This window comes from Galeopterus variegatus, unplaced genomic scaffold, assembly GCF_000696425.1.
Source record: "Galeopterus variegatus unplaced genomic scaffold, G_variegatus-3.0.2 Scaffold203, whole genome shotgun sequence".
Taxonomy (NCBI): domain Eukaryota; kingdom Metazoa; phylum Chordata; class Mammalia; order Dermoptera; family Cynocephalidae; genus Galeopterus; species Galeopterus variegatus.
In genome coordinates this window covers 511486-538112 of record NW_007726314.1, presented here as the reverse complement: position 1 = coordinate 538112, position 26627 = coordinate 511486, and the positions used below count along the sequence as shown (strand labels likewise).

Below are 26627 nucleotides of genomic sequence, written 5' to 3'. Positions count from 1 at the left end.
CCGAGATTTCGGACCCAGGGCCCGGCAGTGCAGGTGGACGGCGCAAACGGAGTGTTGGGGGCGGTAGGTCAAAATCAGCCCACGCGGCTCCCTATGGCGCACCTGTCGGCTGAGTGGGACTGCCACCGGATCCCCGCCCCCGCCAGTGGGCCCTCCCGGAAGTTCCGCCTCCCGACATTTTGTTTCTGGCTTCCCTCATTCCTTCCGGTCGCCATGGCGACTGGGCGTCTTGGAGTGGGAGACACTCTGGGGGCCCTCAACGCGGCCCTGGGGCCTGGCGGCCCAGTGTGGTTCAAGGAAACACGCGCCCGCCACCTGCGTGCCCGAGACTTCCTGGCGCCGCGGCGCGCGCTACAGGCGCGCTTCGAAGACGGGCAGGTGGACGCGAGCCGGGGGGGACGTGCGACCAAGGGCTGCAGGGAGCTCTACGGCCGGCTCACACGCCCGTCCGCCCGCAGGTGCCCGAGAGTGTGTTCCGTGCCATCGCCTCCCTGCAGGGCCCCTCTGTCGCCCCGGTGCTGCACTGCGTACCGACCCCCGCGGGCCTGTCGCTCCAACTGCAGCGGCCTGCCGTCTTTGAGCGAGTCCTCGGCGCCGTAGCCGCCTATGCCGCGCCCGCCACGCCTGCCTCGCCGGGTCGGCGCGTCGTCCTGCACTGCCCTGCGCTGCGCGGCGCCCCCTGCGGACTCCGCCTGAGCCAGCTGCGTGCCGTGCTCGTTGCCGACCATCTGGCGCGAGCTCTGCGCGCTCACGGGTGAGCGGGGCCGCGGGCCCAGAATGGAGAAGGGACCGCTGGGAGTCTAGAGATCAGCGCCGCCCTCGGGGACAGTCGCTGCGGGTGGGAAGTCGTGGTGCGCTGGCTCAGGGCGCAGGCTAAGGCAGGCGCCCTCTCTTTACAGGGTGTGTGTGTGCCTGGTGCCCGCTGTGCGGGACCCGCACATGCTGACTTTCCTGCAGCAACTGCGGGTGGACTGGCCCGCTGCCTCGGAGAGAGCCTCCACCAAAACTCTGAGGAGTCGCGCACTTGCGGAGCTTACCTCTGCTCATGACGGAGGGATACTGGCCTCCGGCGTCCTAGGCAGACTGTACCTGAAGGAGCTGGTGGAAGAACAGGGCCGTGCAGCTGGCTATGACCCCAATTTGGACAACTGTCTGGGTAGAACCTAGAGCCTAGCAGGGCCAGAAAGGAGGGAGTGCCCTCTGCACTTCTTGCCAGCTTCAGCACATGTCTGTTCTCTTTGCAGTTACTGAGGATCTGCTCTCTGTGCTGGCTGAGCTGCAGGAGGTTGTGCAGCATTGGCCAGAGGACAGCGACCCAGGCCTGGTTAGTGACTCCCAGCCCTGTAGGCCTCTGGCAAACCAGGTATCCTGCATCTCTACAATGACTTTTCTCCTCCTTTATAAGGCTGGGGCCCCAGATGCTGGTACAGACAGCTGCATGGTTGTACATGTGGTGAGCTGTGAGGAGGAGTTCCAGCAACAAAAGTTGGACCTGCTTTGGTGGAAGTTGGATGACCAGGCTCCTCTCAGACAGGTAGGTTAGTGATGGTGGAGCTCCCCCCACTCTTCATCCCCCCAACCTTAGAGGGCCCTTGAAAACCCACCAAGCTGAGAGGTCCAGAACTTGGCCTTGGTGAAGATGCTGCAGTTGAGAAGGCATGTGCGGCAGGTGCAGAGGCCCTGAAGAAGGTAGGGTTTGAAGGCACATCCCAAGAACATTGAAGAATAAGTTGAGGTGGCTGGACTACATCTTGAGGGGCTGTGCTTGAGAGGGAGGCAGTAAACCTGGTGGTTACAGGTTGGGGGAGTCTGGGTGGAGTTAGAGGCACTAGATTGGGCACCCAGAGGGATTTATTGTTGGAGGGTAGTGCCAACTGGGCTGAGCCCCTGCCATCTTCCTAACAGAAGTACCTGGTCTGTGGCCCAGTGAAAGTAGCTGGTGCACCTGGCACTCTGATGACTGCCCCTGAATACTATGAGTGAGTGAGGCTGGCAGAAAGGCCAACCTGAGCCAGGGTAGTTGAGGTGGGGGGAGTCTGCTGGGACCCTGCTCACTGGATCTTCTCTCACTCTTCAAAATGTAGGTTACGGCATACCCAGGTGTGCAAGACCTCAGCACTGAGGCATGGTGGGGATTTGGCACAAGGTGAGCCTGGAGATCCTGGCTGTGCTGTGGGGTAGGGGCTGGTTATTTGCACCCCTGCCCCTTGTTCCTTGCCTGCAGAGACTGAATGACCAACTTACACTCCCTCAGACCCAGCCTGGACAGAGATCTTTGGGGTTCTCTCTGTGGCCACCATCAAGTTTGAGATGCTAAGCACAGCCCCACAGAGTCAGGTGAGCCTGGGCACCTCACAAGGCTAGGGCTGGGTGTACAGGTTATTGTGGCCGTCCTCTCTGCAGCTGTGCCCTCATTCTCCAGCTTCTCCTGGCCCTGGCCAACAGCAGCATCTCCACGAAGGGCACAAAGAGTGGTACCTTTGTCATGTATAATTGTGCCCGTCTTGCCACACTCTTTGAGGGTTTCACACACAGTGTGGAGCAAGGTCTGTACCCCACTTTTCCACCCGTGAGCAGTCTGGACTTCTCACTACTACGTGATGAGGTAAGTGCCCCTCCTGGGTAGCTGACACAAGCAGGAGGCTTGGACCTTCCCTCCCAGCACTCTTCTCCCCGACAGGGTGAGTGGTTGCTGCTCTTCAACAGTATCCTCCCATTCCCTGACTTGCTGAGCCGGATAGCAGTTCAGGCCTTCACAGCCCCAGGACGCCACATCACTGCACACACAGAGACGGTGAGGCACAGATAATCAGGACAGATGCTGCATACTTTATTCTTTATTCTGGGCTGGGACACAAGAGCAGAGACAGGCCAGTGACTGAATCTCTGTCTTTAGGTGTGCAAGTTCCTAGTACAGCTCAGCATGGATTTCAGCTCATACTACAACCGGGTACACATCCTAGGGGTGAGCTAACAGCAAAAGGGGCATGTGTGGGAGGTACAGAGGAGAGCATGATAAAGGCAAAGGAAGCAGAGGATGAGAGCAGCAGGCCTCTTTTCCTCCAGGAGCCTCAACCACACCTCTTTGGTCAGATGTTCGCCCGCCTGCAACTTCTGAGGGCCGTGCGTGAGGTGCTCCACGCTGGCCTGGCTATGCTGGGCCTCCCTCCACTAAACCACATCTAAGGCCACAAAGGCCCCAGTATCTGGGAATATTCACAAAGTCATCAACTAGAAAAGAAACAAAAACCATAGATGTTGTTAGGCGCCTAGAGCCAAAATAAATCGCTTCTGTTACGAAGTTCTGTTCTGTTGTGAGAAGTAGAGCGTACTCTTTAGTCCATCAAGGCAGCACTCTACTCCCCACCAGCTCCTGCTCTCAAGTCGGAAACCTGTGGCCACTGCCGCCTCCTCCCCTCAGAGAATGCTGGGCATGGGCAGAGAGAGTCAATCCCTGCTACACTCTGTGAGCAGGCCCCATGCCCAGCATGCCAGCCACCGTGGGACACCTCAGTCATACCAGTTGTAAACCTCAAGCCCCTGACCCCCAATAGCACAGCGGTGGCCAAACTCAGGGCTCACAGGCCAGCAGTCCATGTCAGCTACATCTGGCACATGGTACACAGTGCTGTTCATGAAGGTGGGCTCACCATGCCCCAGATGCCAGAAGGTCAGCCGTTGGTCAATGGAGACTGACACCATGAGCTGTGGGCTTAGGATCTTGACACCTGTCACATGGGCAGCATGTGCACAAGGGACAGAGTATTCCTCTAACACACGCAGCTGAGGTACCAGCTCAGGGCCCCCCACAGCTTCTTCCAGCTCTGGCATCTCCACAGCAAGCATGAAGACATGGAGGGAGCCATCCTCACCGCCACTAGCCACAAGATGGTGGCCCTCATGTGTGGCCAAGATGTGCAGGCTGTTGACACCACAGCTGTGGGCCTGGACAGTCAGGCAGGGGGTGCCCAGCCCTGGAGGAAGAGGATGGTTGTCAGGGACCTGACTGCCACGTGTGAGGGCAAAATGAGCAGTAGGGAAGGGTGGCAATGTCTGCAAACTAGCTACTCACGGTAGGGAAGCCCAGGTTCCAGTGGAGGCTCCAGAGCAGTGGAGCCATGATCAAGCACAGTGGTGAGATCCCAGAAGGCCAGGCTGCCATCGGTAGCTGCACTGCACAGAAGCAGCCTCCTGGGAGCCAGGAAAGGGCAGCTAGCTCAATGAGAGGGACGAAGAGCAACAGGAAGCCCCAGCCAACCCAGGCAGGACTATCATTCAGCCCATCTCACCGTTGCTGGTTGGGTGCATCATGTGTAAAGGAGTGGACCTTGAGGACACACCGCTTATGGTGGAAGGTTTCAGCGAAGAGCTGCAGAAGCCGCCCAGAGTCCTGCAAGAGAAAAAGCCTGGGGGGCGATAGGTGGCTCAGTTCAGAACCCATCCTGGACAACCTCACCTCCTTGGTCTCCCCAACCCCTGGGCCCTATGCTCTCACCTTACTGCCCCATCACTACAGGCTGCAGCCACAAGGGGGCCAAGGCCAGGCTGGTCAAGTTCACACACAGCGAGGGACATGTACCTGCAGAGACAACATATAGCTGTCAGGTAGAGCCTACAAGTCTGGGGGCATCTGCACAGGGCTTACCCTCCATGATCCCAACCCATGCCCCTGCCTGACAGTGTACATTACCTGGTCTCTGGATCCACCTTGACCATCCGATGTCGATTGCGCTGCCGGTCCCAGTACTCATCTAGCCGGTGGGACGAAAGGTGCATGACATGGCAGGCGAGGTGGCTTGGGGTACTGGGGTCTGGAGTGATCATGATGCTGAAGCAGTGCATCTCGGCCCGCCCCCCCGCAGACACCACATGGGCAGTCAGGCCTGGCCGAGGATCTTGAGGGCCACCTGGGGTGCTGACGCCCCACACAGTCACAGCACGTACGGAGGAGATGTGGTTACAAACAGCTGTGAGTGCATGGGCCGAGCCTGTGGCTGTGGGGAGTGCCAGGACACAGACAGTAGTGTCCTCACTACATGTGATCACAATGTCAATCAGGCCAGGCCCCTCACTGCCAGGCTCCAGGTAGTCAGGCTGCATGATGCTGGGTACCTCAAACTCAGGCCCTAGAGTGATGGTGCCGACACGCTTCACACAAGTAATCTCACGGCCATGTAGCCCCTCCCGGAGAATCACGTGTGGCCGGGTGCAGCCACCCAGAGCCTGGTAGAGCATGACATCCCCATCCTTGAGGTAGGCAAAGGCCATAGCTGCCTCAGTATCAGAGAAGGCCCAGGAGCGGTGCCCTCCACCACAGTTGATGATGTGCAGCTTCTCGTGAGACCGGGGGCTCCACACCACAAACTCATTGGCGTGGAAACCCAGGATGACCATGCTCCCATCAGGCACCATGCGGAGCCCAGCCACCCAGTTCATGCCTCGACAAGACTTCTGCCTTAGAACTGGCTGCAGCTGGCCGCCTCGCACAAAGAGCTGGTAGTAGGCACCATCGCGCCCTGTGGTGTACACGTAGCCACCATGGCAGATGACCGAGGTCACACCCTGCTTCCCATGCAGAGAAGGTAGAGTAGACACAGGGCCCCACCCAGCTAACACATTCCCACCACCAGCACAGTCACCACCCGCTCCAGGTGCCCCAGCAAGAGCCCCAGCCTTTCCTCCAACCCCAGGGTCCCTGAGCAGACCTGGTCTGGAGGGGAACAGCAGCACGGAGCCCCGGCGGTCCCCACACACCAAGAAGTCACCTGGGGGCAGGAAAGCACTGCATGTGTGCCATCTCTGCTTGCTTGGGGGCAGGAGGTACCGGCAACGTTCCTTGACAAAGATGGCCTTGCCAGAGGGTGCAGCTGAGATCTCCAGGCAAGCCACTACTCCACTAGGGCCTGATGCCAGCAACAGAAGTTCCTCATAGCCACGCAGGGCCCAGCTCAGGCTGTGCACCTTCCCAGGAAACAGGATCTGGTCCACAGCAGCAGTTGGAGTATTGATGGGGACAACCTTGACACGACCCTCCCCATTGGCCATGGCGCACAATCCAAAGCCCTCAGGACCAGGAGCTGCTTCCAGCAGGCAGTAAGACTGGAAGTGCTTATCTTCTAGCAGCTGCTCCCAGCACTTGACCTCGACGTCATAGAGATACAGGGCCCCTGTATCAGTCACTGCCAGCAGTCGCCAAGAGCCAGCTAGCGTCACAGCCTTAAGAGCACCTGGCCTGCTACCGGACTTGAAGCAGAGAGCCGAGACCCCCAAGCCTGGGTACCCACGCCCTACCAGGTGCCAGAGGCGAATGCCTGAATCATCACCCCCCGTGATCACCCAGGCCTGCCTCTCATGGGCAGCTATGGCCCGGATCCCACGGCCCTGGTGACCCCGAAAGGCCTGTAGGATCTCACCTTCGTGGCTCCACACCAAGCAGACGCAATCCTCTCCTGCACTGATAAGGTAATTCTCCAGGAGCTTGACCTGCCACACACGGGCACTGTGCCCAAAGCAGTGACCAATATTCTGCACCCGACCCCCAGGCACCCGCAGGTCGCCCACCTTCCAGATGCGGACACTTCGGTCTTCTGAAGCTGTAGCCAGCAAGCCCTTGCTTTCCAGGTATGACATGCTGAAGATGATGCCCACATGCCCACTGACACGTCGGTCAGGTGCCACAGGCTTGTTGTCTATTAACGCAGCTGCTGGGTACCAGACCAGGAGTTGGTTGGAAACGGCACCTGCAACTATAGTTAGCTCTTTCCAGGTGTCTCCAATCAGGCAGGCTGAGGAGAGGGTGCACCTGTCCATGCAAGGCACCTCCTGCAGGATGCACCCTATCACAGGGTCATATAGCACCACTGAGTTGTGGCCCAGGGCCAAGGCCAAATTGCCTTCAAGCCAGCGTGCATCCCATATCCAATCAGACATGTTCCACAGACCAGAGCGCCAGAGCTCCCGGAAGCAGCCCTGTCCCCAGCTAATTTTCACAATTCGGAGTCCCTTGCTCCCAAACACAGCCACCATGGCCTCTGAGTCAAGATCTCCATTGGGCTCTGGCCGCACTCGGAACCCATGGACGAGATAGTGGCCAAGAAGGTTCTGCACGCGCTTCATCATCCGCAGATGCCCACCAAAGTCCAAGCTGTACACCAGGATATCAGGCCCCTCACCTAGACAGAGGTAAAGAACCACATGAGAACCTGTCATTTAACTCTGATGATCCATGGGGAAGAGTTGGGGGGCAGGGAGTCTTTTCAGCATGTAGTCTATGCAGCTTGAGTCTTGGAAAATCCTTGGTTTCAGCTCCATCTCCCCTTATCAGTTCAATCACAAATTCCTCAAACTCACAGCCTCCTCCTTACCCCACGTCACTTTCACATTTAATCTTCAGCCTCATCTACCTCTACATGCATCCTTCCGGATTTCCAGAAGCCTCTTTGTATCTCAGAAGATGTGAGCATATTCAGTATCGACTGGGAGAACTATGAGAGGCAGCCCACAGTTTAGGAGCAGAGGTTTGGGCTTGAGTCCTAGCACTTCTGCTGGCCAGCTGTGCGAGCCCCCCTTCTGTGTATTGGAGGCTTAGGCTTAAGAAGTCCCAGCATAGCAGCAATACAAAGAGCCCTCAGAAGGAATAAATGAGCTATGGCAATCAAGAGCCTAGACAGGGTCTGGCACATAGCAGAAACAAAAAGAAACCTCTTTTCTTGCTTCCATGATGTGCATTCTCCTTGTTTCCCTGCACCCCTTTCTTAAGGGACTCCCAGAGGATTGCTCAGCACCTCCCTCCACATAACTCACATGCTTTCTGGGCAACCGCATACACCTCATCCATGTGTACAGAAATCACACACTCAGATCAACCCAGATCTCTCTAGAACTGGACCCTCAACTGCCTCCTGGCCATCCTGCAGGCACTTCTCACTCAAACTCATCCACCCAAGTTCTCTCAATGTTCCTCATCCCAGTGATTGTTACCACCCTCTGCTCATTCCCCAGCCTAAAACCAGGAAGCCCACAGATTACCCCTCTCTTAACTTCCCACATCTTATCTGTCTCCAAGTTCTGTAGATTTTATTTTCTAAGGAGTTTGCAAATCCTCCCCACCACGTGACCCTGGTTGAGGCCATTGCCTCTTACCTGAGATGAGAGCAGCAGCCACTCACACCACTTCCAGCCTGCAGTCTCAATCTTTTGACATTCAATAAACATTTGTTGAGCATCGATTATAAACCAGACAGTGAACTAGAGGCTGAAGTAATGAATAAGACAAGCACAGACCCTGCTCCTATACATTAGGCAGACGCTAAATAATGTTACACAAATAAATTACATAGTTATAATTTTGGAAAGTTCTAGGTAAGAACTATATAGATTGCTTTAAGTATATAAAAGTCTAATCCAGTTATTATCAACAGGGGACAATTTCAGGGCCGGCCCGTGGCTCACTCGGTAGAGTGCGGTGCTGATAACACCAAGGCCACGGGTTCGGATCCTTAAAAAAAAAAAAAAATTTTTATTTGTGAAAAAAAGGAAAAAAAAAAAAAAATTTTTATTTGTGAAAAAAAGGAAAAAAAAAAAAAAATTTTTATTTGTGAAAAAAAGGAAAAAAAAAAAAAAATTTTTATTTGTGAAAAAAAGGAAAAAAAAAAAAAAATTTTTATTTGTGAAAAAAAGGAAAAAAAAAAAAAAATTTTTATTTGTGAAAAAAAGGAAAAAAAAAAAAAAATTTTTATTTGTGAAAAAAAGGAAAAAAAAAAAAAAACAGGGGACAATTTCAGGGCCGGCCCGCGGCTCACTCGGGAGAGTGCGGGGCTGATAACACCAAGGCCACGGGTTCGGATCCTTAAAAAAAAAAAAAAAAAAAAAAAAAAAAAAACAGGGGACAATTTCTTCCCCAGGAGACATTGGCAATGTCTGAAGGCAATTTTTTTTTTTCCTTAAGGAATTAGGAAGTGCCATTTATCATGGGAGCCCTTTTTTTGGCAGCTGGCAGGTATGGGGATCAGAACCCTTGACCTTGGCGTTGCAAGGCTGTGCTCTGAGCTAACCGGCCAGCCCTGGAGACACTTTTGATTGTCATAACCAGGGATTGTGCTACTAGCAACTAGGACCAGGGACACTGCTAAACATCCTACAATGCACAGACAGCCCCTCACACAAAGAATTATACAAAATGTCAATAGTGGTAAGATTGAGTCTAATCTAACCAGATTGGGTGAGTGTCAAGGAAGGCCAACTTGAGGATACAACATTTAGAGTAAGGATTCAAGGATAAGCACAGGAATTGGGGGGTAGAAGGTATAGAGGAAACAGCAGGTTTGATAACCATGAGGTGAGAAAGAATTCTGGGTAGTATGACTGGAACAGGAAATGAAGGGCTCATGAATGGGCTAGATGCTGGCCAGTTAGATGGTAAAGCATGATATAACACCAAGGTCAAGGGTTCCAACAGCCATACCGGCCACCAAACAAACAAAAAGATGTGCTAGACAGAATGGTACTGAGGGGGTCAGATGGCATGGCCTCAAATGATGGCAATAAAAGCAGAGAAATACAGGTACCATACGTATGAAATCAAGGTCAACCAGACTGGCTTGGGAAGTGAGGTAAATTCTTGGACACATGAGTGGCTGGTGTTCCCACTGCAGAGGTAGACCACCCAGCAGGAAGACTGCTGGAAGTCGTGGGAGTAATTCATTTGTAGACACCTGCACACTTGGGCCTGAACTCATAAGCGAACAGTTAGGAATTCAGATTATAGGTGCACGTGGATGGAATTTTAGGTGCCCTGCCTCTGGACAATTAAAAAACTCAACACCACCATCATCAGTACCTTCACCTCAGAACTGACTGCTCCCCAGGACTCTGATACCTCAAGTCTCAGGACTTTGCAACCAGCCACTGGGGCCTGTGCTTCGCGATCAGGTCCTCCTCAGCGGGACCTTGACACCCGATTTCCTGGATCCCAACCATCTCAGGAGAGGCCTCAGCCCCCAAATCCACAGCCACTGCTCTACTCAGGTCTCCTCTCCAATTTTCCCTGAGCCCATCCAGAGGATCTTCAACCCCATCTTTGGTGAAGAGCCTCGCCATGGCCCCTAGGGGGCACACCCCTCGCCTCCCAGGCGCACCCCCGGGGGCCTAATTCCCTACCTCCCCACCCCTCCCAGCCTCTTCAGGAGAGGCCAAACCCACGTCCACCTCTTCGAAGGGGCCGCACACCCCTTTCCCTCCCCCGGCTCCAAACGACCACGTTCCCGCGCACCTTCTGGTGGCACCGCCCACCCTTTCCATGTTGGCTGCATGCAGTTCGTGAAGAGCCACAGTAGGCACATCAGCTACCTCAGGTTGGCCCTCATTCCCGCCATCTCCTGAGCTCCCTTTCCACCTACGATCGGGCCTCATCCTGCCGCCTGGTCTCCTCAAGGCATCCCTTTGTTCCTGTGGCCCCGCCCAGGCGGGCGCTCAGTGTCTTCACCCTCTAGCGCGCCTCACGCCAAGCCTCACCCGCCAACAGCCGTTCCCCCACGCACTCCAGACCCGTGACCGGGAGGAGCATGAGCTCCGAAGTTGCCCGGGGCCAAACGTAGTCCTCGAGAGCGTCCATGTTGCTCCTCGAGCCGCCGCGGCTGTCACGGCCAAGAAAGGAGCTGAGCTCCCGCGACAACGACCCGTGCCGACGCGCCGCGCTGCGATCAACTGCGCCCTTAGCTACAGGTACCAGAGGCCAGGGCCGCCTGGCAAGAGACGCCCAATTACGACCCTTCGCCCCATACATTGCAGCCTGTGATTGGCGGGGCCCGCGGACTGTCAGCCCTCGCCCCACCCCTCACGTGACCTTGGCAGAGCGCTCCCGGATGCTGCCAGCTCTGCCTGGCCCCATCTTCCTCCCGCCGACCCGGAGCTTGGCAACCGGGCGGCTCGAAGTCATGTGGTTTTATTTGACCGGGCAGCATGGGGCCTGTACACAATAAATAATGAATATAGGAAATGCGTCGTAATCGCGACTGGAGGCGGGAATGGGGCTTTAGTCCGCTGTAGGATGGGGGGACAGCCGGGCCCCCAACCTTGGGCGGCGGGCGACCCGCGACTGGGGGCCGGGGCTGACCCTCTCAGAGCTCCACGTGTGTATCGCGGTAGGCCCGGTCCAGGGCCCACTCGGGCTGCGAGTCGGCGCCACCTTCGCGGGCCAGGCGCGCCATCTCCTGCTGGAACAGCGCTTGCCGCGCTTGGCTGGGATCCACGTTGATCCAGTTGTTGGCGATCCACTTGGTACCGCGCGTGACCAGGCAGCCCCCGTGCAACGAGTAGTCGTCCACTTCGCCCACCCAACCTGGAAGAGGAGAGTGGCCTGAGCAAAGGAGGAATCCTAGACTGGGCTGGCCTGATATGAACTGAGGGCATGGCAAGGGTGGGCCCTACTGTAAAATAACATTCGGTAGCAAATACCTGCCCCAAGTCTTCCTTGGTGGCACAGAATCTCACCCCACTAATGTATGGTCAACACCGCTGGCCCTCAAACCAGCTTCCTGCTGCTGGGCCTGTACACAGCCCTTCCCAACCTGGGTTGGTGAGGGACATGTGTCCCCAGACTAGAGAGCAGTAAGACTGGGAACTCACTGAATGATAGAGGTCGAGATAACCCTAGAGGCCACACAGGTGCTGGGGTGGCCTGCTGAGGTCATCAAGGATGGTCTTTGGGAGGCATCAGGGACAGAAAACCATTTGGAGGGCAGCCAGAAACAGCTCTCCAGAGTAGCAGATGGGGAAGGGGGAAAGGGGTTGGGTACCAGGAAGCTGCCCTCAGGGAACTCCCTGGCTTGGCCATAGGCCCTCACCTTGCCCATCAGGCAGGTAGTTGTACCAGAAGACAGCTGTGCCCTGCCGGGGCTTGATACGCAGATTTCCCTTGTCACAGTGTCTTCGAGTGTCGCGGAGATCAACGTCATCCTGAATCAGACTCTGTGGGCAGCAAGGTGGTGAGGTTTTCAGGCTGCCTCTATAGTATGGCTGGGAACCAAGGCCAGGCAGCCAAAGGTGGCTAGAGGGAAATCAACCAGATGTGCCCAGGGGACCACTTGGGCCCTCATCCCAGGCCTGTAGGGGTATGTACTACATTTGCCCAAGGCTCTGCCAGCCTACAAGAGTAATAGCCCAGTAGGCCCTTACCATTTCATCGTAGGTTCTGTTGTCTGCTACAGGGAAGACAGTCTCGCCCCCACCGGTGACGTTGTTCAAATAAAACAGCACTGTCATGTAGCTGTAAGGCAGGGGGGCCGCTGAGCAGGTCCCCAGCTGGAGACACTCCCAGGGGCTTACCTGTGGGAAGGATAAGCTGCCCAGGTTCCCAGGAACCAGAGGGACAAGCTGAGATGGGTGACAACAGGGCAGGCAAGTGCCAAGATGTCCCTAGCTCCTCCTTCTTCCCACAAACATTGTGTCACATTGGTTTCTGACCAAGACCACAGTTGGACTTAGCTAAATTACATGGCCCTAACCAAGGGCCCAGCTGGGTAAGCTAAGCGAGCGAAAACAGCAAGATCCTGCAGGTCTCATTGCATTGGAAACTGGAAAGGGCTGAGCCTAAACAGCCACACGAAGGTGAGACCTGCCTTCGTGCCTTGGCAGGGGAGGGAAGCGTGGCTTCAGAGAGAAGCTGAGACCTCCTGCAGTGGAGTCAAGAGCAACACCTGGGGGAGGGGGCAGAAAGCTGGGGGCCCAGCCTTTCTCCTTGCTTCAGAGCTTTGGGGGCAAGTTTCAGTGTCTGTGGGTACCTCAGCCTGGGTTTTTGTTGTTGTAGTTGTTTGTTTTTTGTTTGTTTGTTTTTTGGCAGCTAGCTAGTACCAGGATTGAACCCAGGACCTAGGTGTTATCAGCACTGTGCTCTAAGCAACTGAGCTAATACCTCAGTCTATGCTGTCTTGAGTGCAGACACCATGGCCAGTAGCCACCCATTTCCTGCTACTTGGTCACAACTTGGGGGGAGAGATAGGGACATCATTGACCAGGATTGTCCAGTGCTTTCCTGGCCCATGCCGAGGGGCATGCCTGCTGGGAATAGAAGGCAGCCTTCAGGTGGGAGGTACTTGCCGGCAGGAAGTCTCGAAGGGTACCGATTCGTTGGCTATCAGCTTGGTATGGGAGCAGATGGTCTCTGGGTACACAGGCCCGCTGTCCACATGGGCATGGTAGTGGCCTCCCTCACCATATCGCACAACCTGCAGTGGCTCGCTGAGCTCCACAATCTCAGGTGACAGGCGAGTGAGGTGCAGCACCCTGGTGGGCAGCAGGTTTTCAGTTGGACAGCCCCATGCAAGGTAGCAGACTGAAGGAGCTGCCTAAGGTGGACTCAGGACCTTGCCACACACTCTACCCCTACCCACCTTCCTTGGAAGTCCCACAAGGCATCTTAGACTGGCACTGTAAGAGCAGGAAGGGGTTACTCATGATGAGTCCTTTTCCCTGGATGCCAGAGTCAGACACATACTGGGTAGAAAAGATGAGATTTCTCCTAAATTGTAGAGATGGAGAGGGTTGAGGCCCTCCCCCCAGGAAGGATGTTGTTTATCTAAAACCCCTGCCTGCTCAGGGGCAGGGGGTCCTATGGGCAGAGATAAGGGGTCATTTCTATAATTAGAAGAAAACAAACACTTGATCTATCTCTAATCCCAATTGTATATTATTTGCCTTCATTAATTACCTGTCGCTTAATGGGTCCTAATCCAAGTCTAACAAATGGAACTTAATCCCAAATTGGCTAATCAATTCTGTCCTCTCAGCCCCAGCCAAGATCTTCTGTGAAGGCCCAGTCTTCTCCCCTGCCCCAGGCAGCACAGCCTCAGGTGCTCACCTCTGGCGGATGGCACGCATGACGTGGTGGGCACCCTCACCCTGGTAGAGCCATGTGTGGTGGCTGTTCCGCACCAGCTCACTGGACTCTGCCTTGTGGCTTCTCATGTATTTGTGGAAGTCTCGAAGATCCATGTTGGAGAATTCCTGTAGACTCAGCACTCCTGCATAGGGTACCCCCAATCAATGCCCACCAAGCCCACATGGGGAGGCTACAGTGGCAGGCAGCACCTCCTCATCTATCCCAAAGGCAGCAGCAGCCCCTGGCCTTAGGCACTAAGGGGCCATGTGCACTTGTCCCCACCTGGACTCGGGTCAGATGAACCTGGTTTCTGTCACATCAGGCCCTAGGGAAAACCCAGAGAAGTTTGTGTTCTCACTTTAAGCCCTGATTTGGCCTCAAAAAAGGAAGAAGCCTAACCTCTATTAGAGTGGCCAGAGCAGGGTCTCCAAAGGAAGCTTGAGCCCTGTGGCCAGGGCCCCAGGCCACAGACCACCCCTGGCCCTCCAGCCTGGCTCTAAAGAGCATGGTGGCCACCCTCCAACCTGTAGAGAGGGTGAGGAGAGAGAACAGCCAGTGCTGGGTCTCGTCCAAGGCCTTTCACACTTAGGGTGAAAGTGGGGCTAGTCCCGGGAGTTCCTTCATGACTTCATTTCCCATCCTGGGTGGACTCACCTGGCCAATCCCAGCTGCTGGGTTACCAGCCCACCTTAGCAAAGAAGGCCAGGCCACTCCACCAAGTAAGAACACTTTCACCTGTTCCTGCCCGAACCACAAGGCAGGGGCTCCACCCTCTTGGGGTTCTGAAAGAGTAGCTGGTATCTTTACTCCATGTTATTCTGGCTGGCCTAAGGGAGACACCTTCCACCCTTTGGCCCAGAATCCTCTGAATGTGGGAGACATTCAAACTCTTGGGGTTCTGAAAGAGTAGCTGGTATCTTTACTCCATGTTATTCTGGGGGGCCTAAGGGAGACACCTTCCACCCTTTGGCCCAGAATCCTCTGAATGTGGGAGACATTCAAGGTCTGTAAGCTTGTCACCACCGCTGTACTGGGGGCAGTATCAGTATGACAGCCTTCCAGGCACAGGTCCCAGACAGGTTCTTCACTCTGGGTTCACCAGCCACAAGGCCATTCTTCTAAGTCCTATTTGACTGCTGTATTTTTCTCAGTTGGTCTAGAACTTGGGCATGAGGGTGATGATCACACCTCAGAAACCTTGGGGTTACCAAAGGAAGGACCACTTGCATGACAGTGCTCCTGCCCACACCCATCCCCACCAGGTAGCAAAGTTAGCAACACTGCCACTTTGGTGCTTTGGCATGACTCCAGGTTGGCAAAAAGAAGGCAGGGGAGACCCTGCTTGGACCAGGGACGCTGCTTGTTGAAGAGGGGGATGGAGCAGGGTAAAGAGCCAAGCTCAAGCTAGCCTTGCTGTCCCCTTGCAGCCCTACTTCCTGTACCCCCGACTCTAGACTCTGCCTGATGAGATCAAGAGTCTCGAAGAACTGCCTTCTAGACTGCCGCTTAAGAGAAACAGTGGTTTGGCTTCCTGTATACTTCCCAGGGGTGAGGGGCAAGGCTGGATCCTCACCTCCTCATCCTCTTTGGCCACTACAGAAGCTGGGCACAGAGGCTGCCTGGCTATGGGAGAAGGGCCTAAACTTTCAAGATAGTGTACCTGGGAGTGGGATGAGGCTCACAAGGACAGAACTGGGGAGAGGTGTGAGCTTACCGTCACCATCGGGGTCAGCCTTGATCGCAGAGTACATTTCCTGAATGTTCTCTGGAGTCATCCACCGTCCATTTCCCAGTCGAGTCTGGGCTAAGACCTAAAGCATAAGAGGGTCCCTCAGTGGGGTGACCCCAATGATGGAGAGCCACCAGGGCACAGATGGCCCAGTTTTTGTTACACAGCTAAGGATTCAGGTGATAGGGTATGGGTGAGGACACAGGACAGAGCCCAAGGTCCCTGGTCTGAAGGGAAGGTAGGCAGAGAGGTCCAGAGGCATCTGGGAGGAGGTCAAGAGGCCTAAGGGCCATTGGCATTCCCAGCTTTGCTGGGACTGTGGCCTTCACGAGTACTGTTGGCTGGTTGGAGGCAGAGTGAAGGACAGGCCTGTGTCCCACTCAGATACCCCAGGTGAGGTGGGAGTGGCCAAGACCTGAGCGTGAAGAGGAAACAGGCACCATGGGGAGACCTGGCCAAGGCATGACTACCAGGCCCCTCAGGAAGACCAGGCTCAGTGGGGGTGTTCTGGGTGGGCAATGGGCCCCCAACACTGCCACACTTTTTTCAGAAGCCCGGGTGTGAGGAGCATGCAGAGAGAGGTGCATACTGCTGGCCACATCAGAGCTGCCATCCCATCCTCCATGAGTTCTGTGGGGCCCCAGCCATTACAGAAAGGAATCCAGACCACAGATGGCATACCACTTGAAAACTGTGGCAATAAAGGGCCAGCCCGTGGCTCACTCGGGAGAGTGCAGTGCTGATAACACCAAGGCCACGGGTTCGGATCCTATATAGGGATGGCCGGTTAGCTCACTGGCTGAGCATGGTGCTGACAACACCAAGCCAAGGGTTAAGATCTCCTTGCTGGTCATCTTTTCTTTAAAAAAAAGAAAACTGTGGCAATAGGGCTGGTCAGTTACCTCAGTTGATTAGAGCACAGTGTTATAACGCCAAGGTCAAGGGTTCAGATCCCCATACCAGCCAAAAAAAAGAAACCTAGCAATAAATGCCATCACTCCCAGGTGGATTCTCCTGCCATCCTCTGGGATTCCCAGGGCAGCAAAGGGCTTTCCAAAGAAGAAAGGGGGACCCCAGGCCTGAGCATGCCCAAGCAGGCCTGAGTTGGTATCTAACTCTTGGGGCCAGGGCTGATCTTGGACAAGTGACCTGGCCACCAGAAAGATAATTCTGGGCAATCCCACTCTGTGCCTATTCAGGCCTCAGGATCCCAACCTCATGGAGCTGCAGGTGACCATCGTGGTTCTGGTCCAGCAGCCGGAAGAGGTCCAACTGGCTGACCTGTAGGGTGCTCATTGCTTCCTCGTACTCTTCAGTGGGCAGGATCTGGCTGCGCTGTAACCCCTTCATCTGTGCCAGGTGGATGATGAGCCGACACTCCTCATCACTCAGGAAGCCAGGGATTTCTGCCAGAAGAGGTGGGTGAAGCCAAGGACTGAGCCAGGGCACTGATGCACCCGGTACCTTCCTACCCACAGGGTTCCTGGGGTGCTCCCTGTCCCTTGGTGGCAGATCTGGAGGACTTCACACACTCCTTTACATCTGCTCTGGACTGTGAGTTGTCAAGGTTGAGTTGTCCTGCAAAGGTTGGCCAGTGTTTGGAAAGTGGAGTCTCTCTCACTGATGATGACAGCACACGTTTTCAGGGGAGTCCTGGGAGGCAAGCCAGAACTAAGCTGGATATAGGATAAACCATCTTTGGGTAGGACTGAAGGCCAGAGTAGACCTGAAAGGCAGAGGGTTGACCTCCACTTCTTACTGGAGATGTGTATATATCTTCTGTGGAGATATATATATATATATATCTTTTGGTTTTTTTGGCAGCTGGCCAGTATGAGGATCCAAACCCTTGTCCTTGGTGTTATAACACTGTGCTCTAATCGAACAGCCAGCCCTTACTGGGTAAACATTTTTAAAGTGGATAGATAGTGGCTGGTTCTTGCTTTCATTTTTGCTTTTCAGCATTATTCAAATAAAAATGAACAAAGCACAAGACAGCCAATGCTTCAAGCCAGTCCAAGGGCTTTGCCCTCCATTTCTTGCACAAGTGGGTACTAGTCATCTGACCAGGGCTGAGTTGCCCAGTGCTAGGAAGTCAGTGGGGGTTACTCAGGTTTTTGGCAGATGCTGGTCTCAGAGAAGATGCCCCAGAGTACCCTTTGCTTCCCCAGTTCCTTCCGGCACAAACGTACACTGGGCACCTACTCCTTGTCTCTAAGCCCCTGAGTGATCAGTCAGGCCTGGGGTTTGGCTCCAGTGGCTGGATACCTGCATAGTAGGCACAGCTGGTGGGTGGCTTAGTGGTGCTGGAATGGTAACCTCAGACCTGAGGAACCCACATCCTGGTGGCCACAGGCACTTCCGGGGCAGGAGTCTGGTCCCTACTCGCTTCCCTTGTTCTTGGGAGAGAGGACTTCTCTGAGGGACAGGAGGTCCACAGAGCAACTAATGGAGAAAGAGCTGCACCACTACCTGCCGCGTGGGGTGCTACTTCTCTCAGTCAGCTCCCAGCATGAAATTCCAGTCATTGCTAAGAGGAAGGAAAATGGCCACACAGAGCCAGGATTGGAGCAGTTTTTAACAGCAATCACAGCAGATCACATTTTAGTAGCACACTCTGCCCCAGGCACTGTCCTAACCACTTCATACACATCAACTCCTTAATCCTTACACTCATTCTAGAATGCCAAGCCCCATTAATTCACCCTTCCTATCCATGAGGAACCCCAAGCACAGAGAGATCAGCAACTTGCTCAGGGCCACCCAGGCTGTTGTACTCCAGAATCTATGCTTGCAACCAGATTTGGCTTCCCAGGAGTAGGTGACCCAGATATGATGACACTGAGGACAGGACAAAGGTCCTGACCCCTGGCCTGCATGACCCCCAACTCAGAAAACCCAGAAAAGGTGTGACCCAGCCATTTGAAGACAGCTCTGCTGGACTTTGCATTAAACCAAATTAGCAATTTGGTTTAGACCAAATTGCTAATCAACAGAGCCACCCCTTGATTGCTTAGCACAAAATTTGAAAAGAAAGAAAGCCAAAAAAGGAAAACATAGGCCCAGGCTTCTTCAGTTTATTAGGTGCCAGTAATCTGAAGGCCCAATGGAGATGCTGCAGGTCTCTACAGCCCCCCACTGTGTGCTAATGGAAAGCAAACACCCCAGTCAGCATGCTGGGGTCTAACCAGGTGGGTCCAGGCACCTGGGAACTATGTAAACACCTGTACAATCTCCTTCTCTATTGGCTCCTGAGTTGTGCATACGGCCCTATAAAGCCCTCAACCTCAGCTCATTAAGGCCAGGGCAGAGAAAGCAGGTGATGGAGCGAGAGGGCTATGGCTGCTGGTGGTGCTGCTGGTATTGTGGGGTGACAGCAGGGCAGGGGCTCCCTGAGGCCCCACGTGGTGCATACCCATTCCCCAAGCTACGGTGCTGTGCCTCGACACTGGCTACAGAGATGTGGCTTTCCAACTTGCTGGACCATGACACCGTGGGCTGAAGCCATCCAGCAGTCGGTCAGCTGGTTGTCCCTGCTCGCCTAGGAGTGATACCTTGATGCCCGCCTCTTCCTCTGCTTGCTCTTTGCTCCTGTGTGCCTTGACAGGTAGGGCAAGTGCCTGCAGGTGCAGGGCAGGGGGTACCTCTTCAGCCAGGGCCTGCTCTGGCAGCTCAGCTCTTCATTAATACTTGTTGAGCATCTATCAGTGCTGGGCACTGACAGGGTCAGGGAGGAGAACGAAGGATTGTTTTGTCAGTATGTTCCTGACAGAGGGAAGAAGGTGCCCATGGCACAGAGGCAACCATGGGCAGGGAACCATCAATGGTGAGCATGTAGTCAGACCCTTGGTCTGGACTCACAACCATCAAGGGCTCTTCAGTGTTGAAGCAGGACAAGTGGGCAGGCTGCCCCTCCCCAGTGAGGTGTGGAAGCTCTGTCTACCCAAGGGAGCCTGACAAGGGATGAGGCCAAGGTCCATCTGGTGGCCTTTTCTCCCGGAGAGTTCAGAAGTCACAGGGTTGATTTCTCCTCCCTAGGCTAACCTATCCTGTGAACAACATTCCCCTCAGCTCCCTCTTGGCAGAGCAAGAGTCCTTCCAGTGTCAGTAGCAGGAAGAAAGGACTCTTTCAGAACTCAAGGACCAGGTCCCTGCGCTCTTTGCCAACCCCAGCCCTGGCCAGAGACCTCAGTGCCCCAAAGGCCTTTCAGGACAAGAGGGAGAGCCCTGCTTTCTCTCTTTAAGATGGGGTGTGAAGGCTCAGAGTGCAGGGCCCTCCGCCATCCCCCTCCCAGAGCTGGCCATGGAGCTGGAGGGGGAGGTGCGTTGGAAAGCTACAAAGACTGGGCTAGGGAAGAGCGCTGGGGGAGGTAAGACAGAGCACTGGGAGGGGAGGCAGGGCTGAGGGATGAGATGTGGGGTAAGCAAGAAAGCCAGGCAGCCCCGCTGTTGCTAGGTGACCAGAGTGTTGTTGCCCAGCAACCACCACAAAGAGTTAAAGGAGAGTTACTGGCAGAGCTAAGAGCAGGAAGAGGCTCCAGCTGATCTGGGTGCCTTCGACCCTTCCCCCCCACAGGGTCATCTACCCATGCTGCAGCCTGTGCAAGGCTGTGCAGGCCAGCTGTGCACCCATCATGGCCTCTTATGGCTATGCCTGGCCAGCCATCCTGCACTGCAGCCGCTTCCCCACACACCATGGTCTCTGCATTGCAACCATGGCCAACAGCGCCTGCCTGAACCGCCCAAGTGAGTCTCTGCTTGAGACATGAGTTTCAGGCTTCCAGGCTGCAAGTTGGTCTCCACCTCACTTGGCCCCAAGCGCAACACCCCACCCTTTTCAATTCATTCCCCTAGGAGGTCAGGTCAACTGGATTCTTAGGTGGGAAAGAAAGGGTACTGACTACCGCAGGCATCTGTCTCAAAAAGGGTAAAAAGAGGGGAAAGAGGAAAGGATCAGTGCTGATCGCCCTCCTCCCCTGCCTCCGGCCTTACTCTTGCCTCCTTCCAGTGCCACATGCCAGCTGCAGGGACTGCGAGTTGCAGGACGCAGGCTCATCCAAGGAGGTCCTGGGCACACTCTGTGCCAGCATCTTTGGTGAGCCCTGAGCATGTAGCACTCTTCATACGCCCCTTACAGGAGCTTTCATTGCAGCCCCTGGCTGGATGCTGAGGCAGATGGAAGAAGGAATACCTAAATGCTGTGCCCAGTTGGAACTAAAAAATAAATTCCTTTACAAGCGTGGGACATTGCTAAAACAACAAAAACAAAACAAAAAATTCTGCTAAGGAGGGTGGCATCCCTAGAAGCCTGATTCCAAGGGCAGAGCATCAGACAAGAGGGTTTAGTTCACCAGCTGGAGGGGCTGGCTGGGTGGAGGGATTCCTAGAGGCCCATCTTATCGCCTGGCCCCTCTGATCCTGTTCGGCAGTAAAGGTCAGGCTCTCCCAGTGCAACAGTACTCTCTCTGTTGAGCAGGAATATAGTGCCACCGGCTGTTGGCGACCATAGCCTATGCCTGGAGCCAGGGCCACTGAAATTTGCACCTGGCTGTGCGCAGTTGGCACCATCAACAGTGCCAATAGCGGCTACCCTACCAGCAAGAGCTGGGACTTTGTAGCCACAGCCTCTGCAGTGGCCACACAAACTTGGTGTGCTCCCCTGGATACACATAAAACCCTTCTTCTGCTGCCCCCAGTGGAGATTTGCAGACCAGAGTCCAGAGAGGCCCAAGCAGGGTGGCTCACCTTCCTTGGACACAGCTAGGGACTGCTTCTTGAGCCAGTAGTGCTCTCCTGACAGCTGTGTGTACCAGGCAGGCAAGACCACCTTCCTGTTCTTCCCAGGCTTGGGATGACAGCCTGCTAATGCCCTGCATCCCAAGCTGATTAGCAGGAGAGGCACACACAGCCTTGGGCTATGCTCACATTGGGCAGGATATTGCTTATCAAGCCCCAGACAGACTCAATTATGCCTGCCTGACCCTGACTGAGTCCACGGCTCTGCCAAGCAGCAGGTTCACAAATCAGCAGTGGGGAGCAGCGGTGGGGGTAAGGGGGAGGTGGATGTGTGTGTGTGGGAGGAGTGATCCATGCAGAAAACTGCATTAAGTTGCTTAAGAACTTGAACTAATATACACACTAAAATTCTTCCCTACTTCTGGGCCTCCAGTGTTTGTCATAAGTACATTGGTCTGATGTAGCTGTCTAATCATTTTTGGGGGGGATTTTTCTTGAAAGATGACTCGTAAGGAGATCTTAACCCTTGACTTGGTGTTATCAGCACCACGCTCACCCAAGTGAGCCATGGGCTGGCCCTCTAATTGTTTTTTTGTTTTTTTTTTAAAGAGGACCAGTAAGGGGATCTTAACCCTTGACTTGGTGGTGTCAGCACCACACTCCCCCGAGTGAGCTAAGCGGCCATCCCTATATAGGGATTTGAACCCGTGGCATTGGTTTTATCAGCACCACACTTCCAAGTGAGCCACGGGCCGGCCATTAATTGTTTTCTTAAGCTGAAAAAGAATACATTTGGAAAAAGTAGTCATGATTTTAAAATAAATTGTTTTGTGTACTGGTGGCAATTACTCATTTACCTTAAATAGTTAAGAAAAATTGATTAAAACTTTTGTTGGCCTAATGGAAGTACCCCCTCTGCCTGTGAAGAGGGTGCCAAGTCAGGAGGGTGGTGGTGGAGGCCACTCTGAGCCGAGAGCACCCAGTAAACCCCTCCAACCAGCCAATAATCATCAGCAGTAGACATAACCCTAGCCACTGGACATACAGCCAGAATGCATCAGGCCGCCCCCACATACAGCTCACCTCTGGGGGCAGAGGCACAAATGACACAAAAAAACACAGAAAATAGTTTTCAGCAGTGCTAAGTGTGGAGAAGAAAACCAAGCAGGCTGATACAACAGGGTACCTGGGAACCTCTTAAGACTGATTTGAGGACAGAACAGGACAACTGAGAAGAAGCCTGATGGAGATGAAGTCACCATCTGTGGGAAGAGCCAGGTCTGAGCCTTTCATGAGGGAACAGCACCTGCAAAGGTCCCGTGGCAGCAGTGAGCTTGGTGTTTGAGACTCAGCAGCGGGGAAGTGAAGGTGGTGGCAGGAGATGTGGTCTAAGAGGTGAGAGGGCTTTGTGGCAGCAAATGAAACTTAGAAGTGGAATGGGAGATCTTGGAGACTTTTAAGGAAGGAAGCAATGAGATCTGACCTGCTGTTTAAAGTCAGAATGAGTGCTGGGTGGAGCAGGGTGGAGAGAGAAGTAAGCCACATATGTAAGAAAGCAATGTCCCTAGAGAGGTGGTAATTACTCAGAAATAGAGCACTTCCCTCTGAACTGTACAGGATGAAGTCCTCAGCTGACTCACAATGTTCCAAGTCTTTGGGAAATGGCTACCACAGACACGCAAGTATTTGCCAGGAGCTCAGGATGGGTCCCTAGAAACAAGGGTGGGAAACAGGAAACGTTTCCCGAACAGAGACTGGGGGCTTCATGGGGTCTTCCCTGTGACGTGGTGGGGTTCTCTTCCACAGAGATGGAGGAACCTCAGGGTGGAATCCCAGTCTTGTCCCAGCTCACATCTTGAGCACCCACCCATCAAGCCCTGGCATCTTGGGTCCCTGAGGCTGGCATAGCACAGATTTGGAGCCAAGAGCACAGGGTAGAGCCTACACAGGTCCACTCTCCTTGGGCACTGCCTGCCCCTTTAGGATGACAGTGGACAGCAGACCAATGGATGGATGGACAGGCAGGTACAGTAGACACAGACACTGCTCCTTCTTGAGATGAGGCATCATTCTTTGGATTCATCCAACCCCACAGCATTCAGGAACTGCCCTGCCTTGGACACCCTCTCCCCTGTGGTTTCCTTCTCTCACAACTGGACTTCTTGTAATCACTGATCTCTTCTTCATTCACCCCACCTCATTTCACCAAATAGCAAGTCCCAAGGCTTTCAGGGTAAAACCTGGGACATCTCCACTAACTCACTGGGGAGAAAGTATAAAGTAAGTGTTTTGAAGGAAATGAGGACCACAAACAGGAAGTTCTTGCCACAGCTGCCCAAATCTCCTAATTATGCCCTTAGTAATTTGTCTGCAGAAACAGAGACCTATCTGATGGCTTAACCCGAACCAGTTTACCTTTTGTCAAATCTCTTCTGCTTCTTGTAATTTATTCTTGGTGACTTTGGGTCTGGGTTTCTCATTCACTTCTTTACGGGACAAGCTGCATGGTAGGGGAATTTTCGTCTCATGAGGATCATTTAACCTAACATACATTTTTTTTTCCTTTTTGTCTTTTTTCGTGACCGGCAACGGGATCGCAACCCTCGGTGTCGCGCCCGCACCACGCTCAACCAGTGAGCGGACCGGTCTCTATATGGGATCCGAACCCTCGGCGGGAGCGCCGCTGCACTCCCAAGTGCTGCACTCTACCGAGTGCGCCACCGGGCCGGCCTGTAACATAGATTTCTTAAAAAACATTAGTACAAGGTCGCAGCCACCTAACATATGTTTGAATTAGATATATACAGATCCCAGGAAGGCTGATGAGAGAAAACACACCCCCTCAGATATGTCTATTCACAGCAGTGTAGTAGTAATGGGGTGAGTGTTGTTCCCTTTACCTCGATCACACTTCCCTGACAGCTATCTGGCTTGATCCCAAACTTCCTACAGATATATATATATATTTTTTTGTCTTTTTTCGTGTCCGGCAACGGATCGCAACCCTCAGTGTTGCGCCCATACCGGACCGGGACTGGCAACGGGATCGCAACCCTCGGTGCCGCGCCCGCACCTCGCTCAGCCAGTGAGCGGGAACCGGTCTGTATGTGGGATCCGAACCCTCGGCGGGAGCGCCACCACGCTCCCAAGCGGCGCACTGTAGCAGTGCGTCACTGGGCCGGCCCCTTCCTACAGATCTTTGCTCAAATATTTTTCTCAGGGAGGCCCACCTTGGCTACCCTATTAAGAGCTTCAACACCAGCTGAAATTCTGCCTTGTCTGCAATCATGTATCACCATCTGACACACCATATTTATTTGTTTATTGTCTGCTTCCTCTTCATTCAAATGTCAGCTTCAGAGTTTTGTTTTGCTGTTGTTGTTTTCTATTCTGTTCAATGCTATGTTTCCAGCTCCCAAAATACTGCCTGGCACAGACTTCAACAGTTATTCAATAGTAATAGGAATAATAATAACCACCACCACCACCTTTTAGGGTCCCTCCCACACCAGGACTGACAGCATAACCTATTTCCCCACAAATAGCATGTATGTGACATCACTGTCACAGGTCTAGGTATAATCCCCAACCAGGGCCTCTGCCCCAGCAGTAACGGCATGTGCTCAGATGCTCTGCTTTGGTCCTAACCCCCTTCTTAAGACTCCCTACCCACTTCATCCCCAAGCGGCCAGGAATGGCCCCCGATCTGCAAATATGTGTCTCTGAAACCAGGTGCCCAGGGCTGGGCTGTGCAAACTTACCCTGGGCGAGGTCCATGGTGCCCATCTTGTTGACACTGGTGGTCTTTGAAGGTTTGGGGTCTTCTCAGTCAGCACTATGGCTTTAGTGTGTAGGCCTAGAGGCAGGCTGCATAGGTTCTAATCCTAGCTTCACCACTGAACTAGCTGTGTGAGCCTGGCCGAGCCACTGCAACTCCCTGTGGCTCACCTCACCCACTGGCCTGAGGGTGGGATCTACATGGACCTCACAGAGAGGTTGTAAGAATTCAGTGAAACAATCACATGAAGCGTAGCACATAGCAAGAGCTAAGAAAACATGAGCTATGATGTGGCTCCAAATGGGGTCACCCTGGGTGGCTGAACAAAAGGCTTCATTCTAAGAATTCCAGAGTGCTGGAAGCAAAAGCTGGGCCTCTGAGTGGTGCCCCAGTGGGGCAGACTTGAGGCCCCAGTTTATCCACACTCGGACAGCCTGCTTCTCATTGGACCACAGGGGCCCATTTTGGGAGTGGGATTTCCCCCGGAGGCCCTGAAATCAAATGGGACCTGATTATCAGTCTCCCCCCATCCCCAACCATTCTAGAAGGTGACAGAATTAATGGTGGCACAGGATATCCAAAAACAGCGTCAATGAAATGTTTACACAACCTCGGGCACACTGCCCAGCCCTGTCATGGAAGAATCAGCTGCAAGGAGTAGGGATCAGGGAGGGGAATGTGAAAAGGTCACCCTGTTACCCTATTATGGAGGAGGGGGTGGTACCTCAGTATGATAATTCTCTGGATGGATAAAAGGGCTACTTTGAAACAGCCATGTTCAAAATCGAAGTCATGTGGTCAAAATGAGCCTCGAGTTTGCCACCGAACCGCAGCCCTGGCCCTTCCCAGGAGTGTCTGACAGACTTACCGAAGAGCAGCGGCTTGAGGCTGAGGGTTCGGATGAAGTGTTCCCTGTCGGTGACCAGCTGGACCTTACGCTCGTGCCCCACCTAAGGAAAAGGCGCGTGGCTGGCAGCTGGGACGCCAGGCCGCGCTGCCCAATAAGGGAAAAGTCACCCCGGCCCGGAGCGTGACAGCAGGAAAGTGAGTGGGTGCGCGTGGGACCGACACAGAGCAGTGCTGGGGGCCGCGTAGGGGTCCGGGGCTGCTGGGCCGTGCAAGCTGGAGCCCAGCGGGGCGGGAGGTCCTCACCTTGATGCCCTCAAGCCGGGTTAGGGGGCCCAAGGTTGGCGCGGGCCCGGGACTCTGGGCGCTGCGCTGGGGCCCCGGGTCGGTGTTCTCGTCGCCATTGCTGTAGTGCACGAAGAGCAGCAGCGCCAGCACGTTGCCCAGGTACAGGTGCACAAACACCATCAGCACCAGGAAGTAGGCGCGCGAGCAGATGCCGCGGGGCTTGCACAACGGCCGCACCGGTGCGTCCTCGCTGTCGCCCATCCCGGCCGCTGACCTGGCCAGGCCGTGCGTAGGTGGCGCCCACTGCGGACTCGCGGCATCTCCCGCCACCGCTGCCTCAGGCCGCTGGCTTGTCGCCGCCGCCGCCGCCGCCG

The 26627-nt window shown here is 54.3% G+C and overlaps 3 protein-coding genes across 3 annotated transcripts; 1 reads left to right on the top strand and 2 right to left on the bottom strand.

Annotated features, from left to right (window-relative positions):
• Positions 1–213: 213 nt before the first annotated feature.
• On the top strand, positions 214–3301 carry DALRD3 (DALR anticodon binding domain containing 3). The gene is made up of 12 exons (XM_008565750.1): positions 214–378; positions 459–754; positions 900–1156; positions 1245–1324; positions 1406–1534; positions 1906–1979; positions 2085–2146; positions 2255–2337; positions 2423–2605; positions 2681–2794; positions 2897–2965; positions 3067–3301. Exons 1-12 carry the CDS (start codon positions 214–216, stop codon positions 3184–3186), a joined length of 1632 nt encoding a protein of 543 aa, XP_008563972.1. The 3' UTR covers positions 3187–3301.
• WDR6 (WD repeat domain 6) lies at positions 2807–10855 on the bottom strand. Its single transcript, XM_008565751.1, has 6 exons — positions 10513–10855; positions 4691–7172; positions 4496–4579; positions 4290–4406; positions 4073–4191; positions 2807–3974 (listed from the first exon to the last, which is right to left on the bottom strand). The coding sequence occupies exons 1-6, from the start codon at positions 10781–10783 to the stop codon at positions 3511–3513; spliced, it is 3537 nt and encodes a 1178-aa protein (XP_008563973.1). The 5' UTR covers positions 10784–10855; the 3' UTR covers positions 2807–3510.
• A 71-nt stretch (positions 10856–10926) lies between these two features.
• On the bottom strand, positions 10927–26625 carry P4HTM (prolyl 4-hydroxylase, transmembrane (endoplasmic reticulum); the record flags this gene model as incomplete). The annotated part of the gene is made up of 9 exons (XM_008565810.1): positions 10927–11338; positions 11844–11967; positions 12175–12265; positions 13096–13281; positions 13856–14018; positions 15591–15687; positions 16821–17011; positions 25988–26069; positions 26272–26625. Coding segments are annotated over 9 exons (1509 nt in total), but the record flags the coding sequence as incomplete, so codon positions are not given.
• Between the last annotated feature and the right edge of the window lie 2 nt (positions 26626–26627).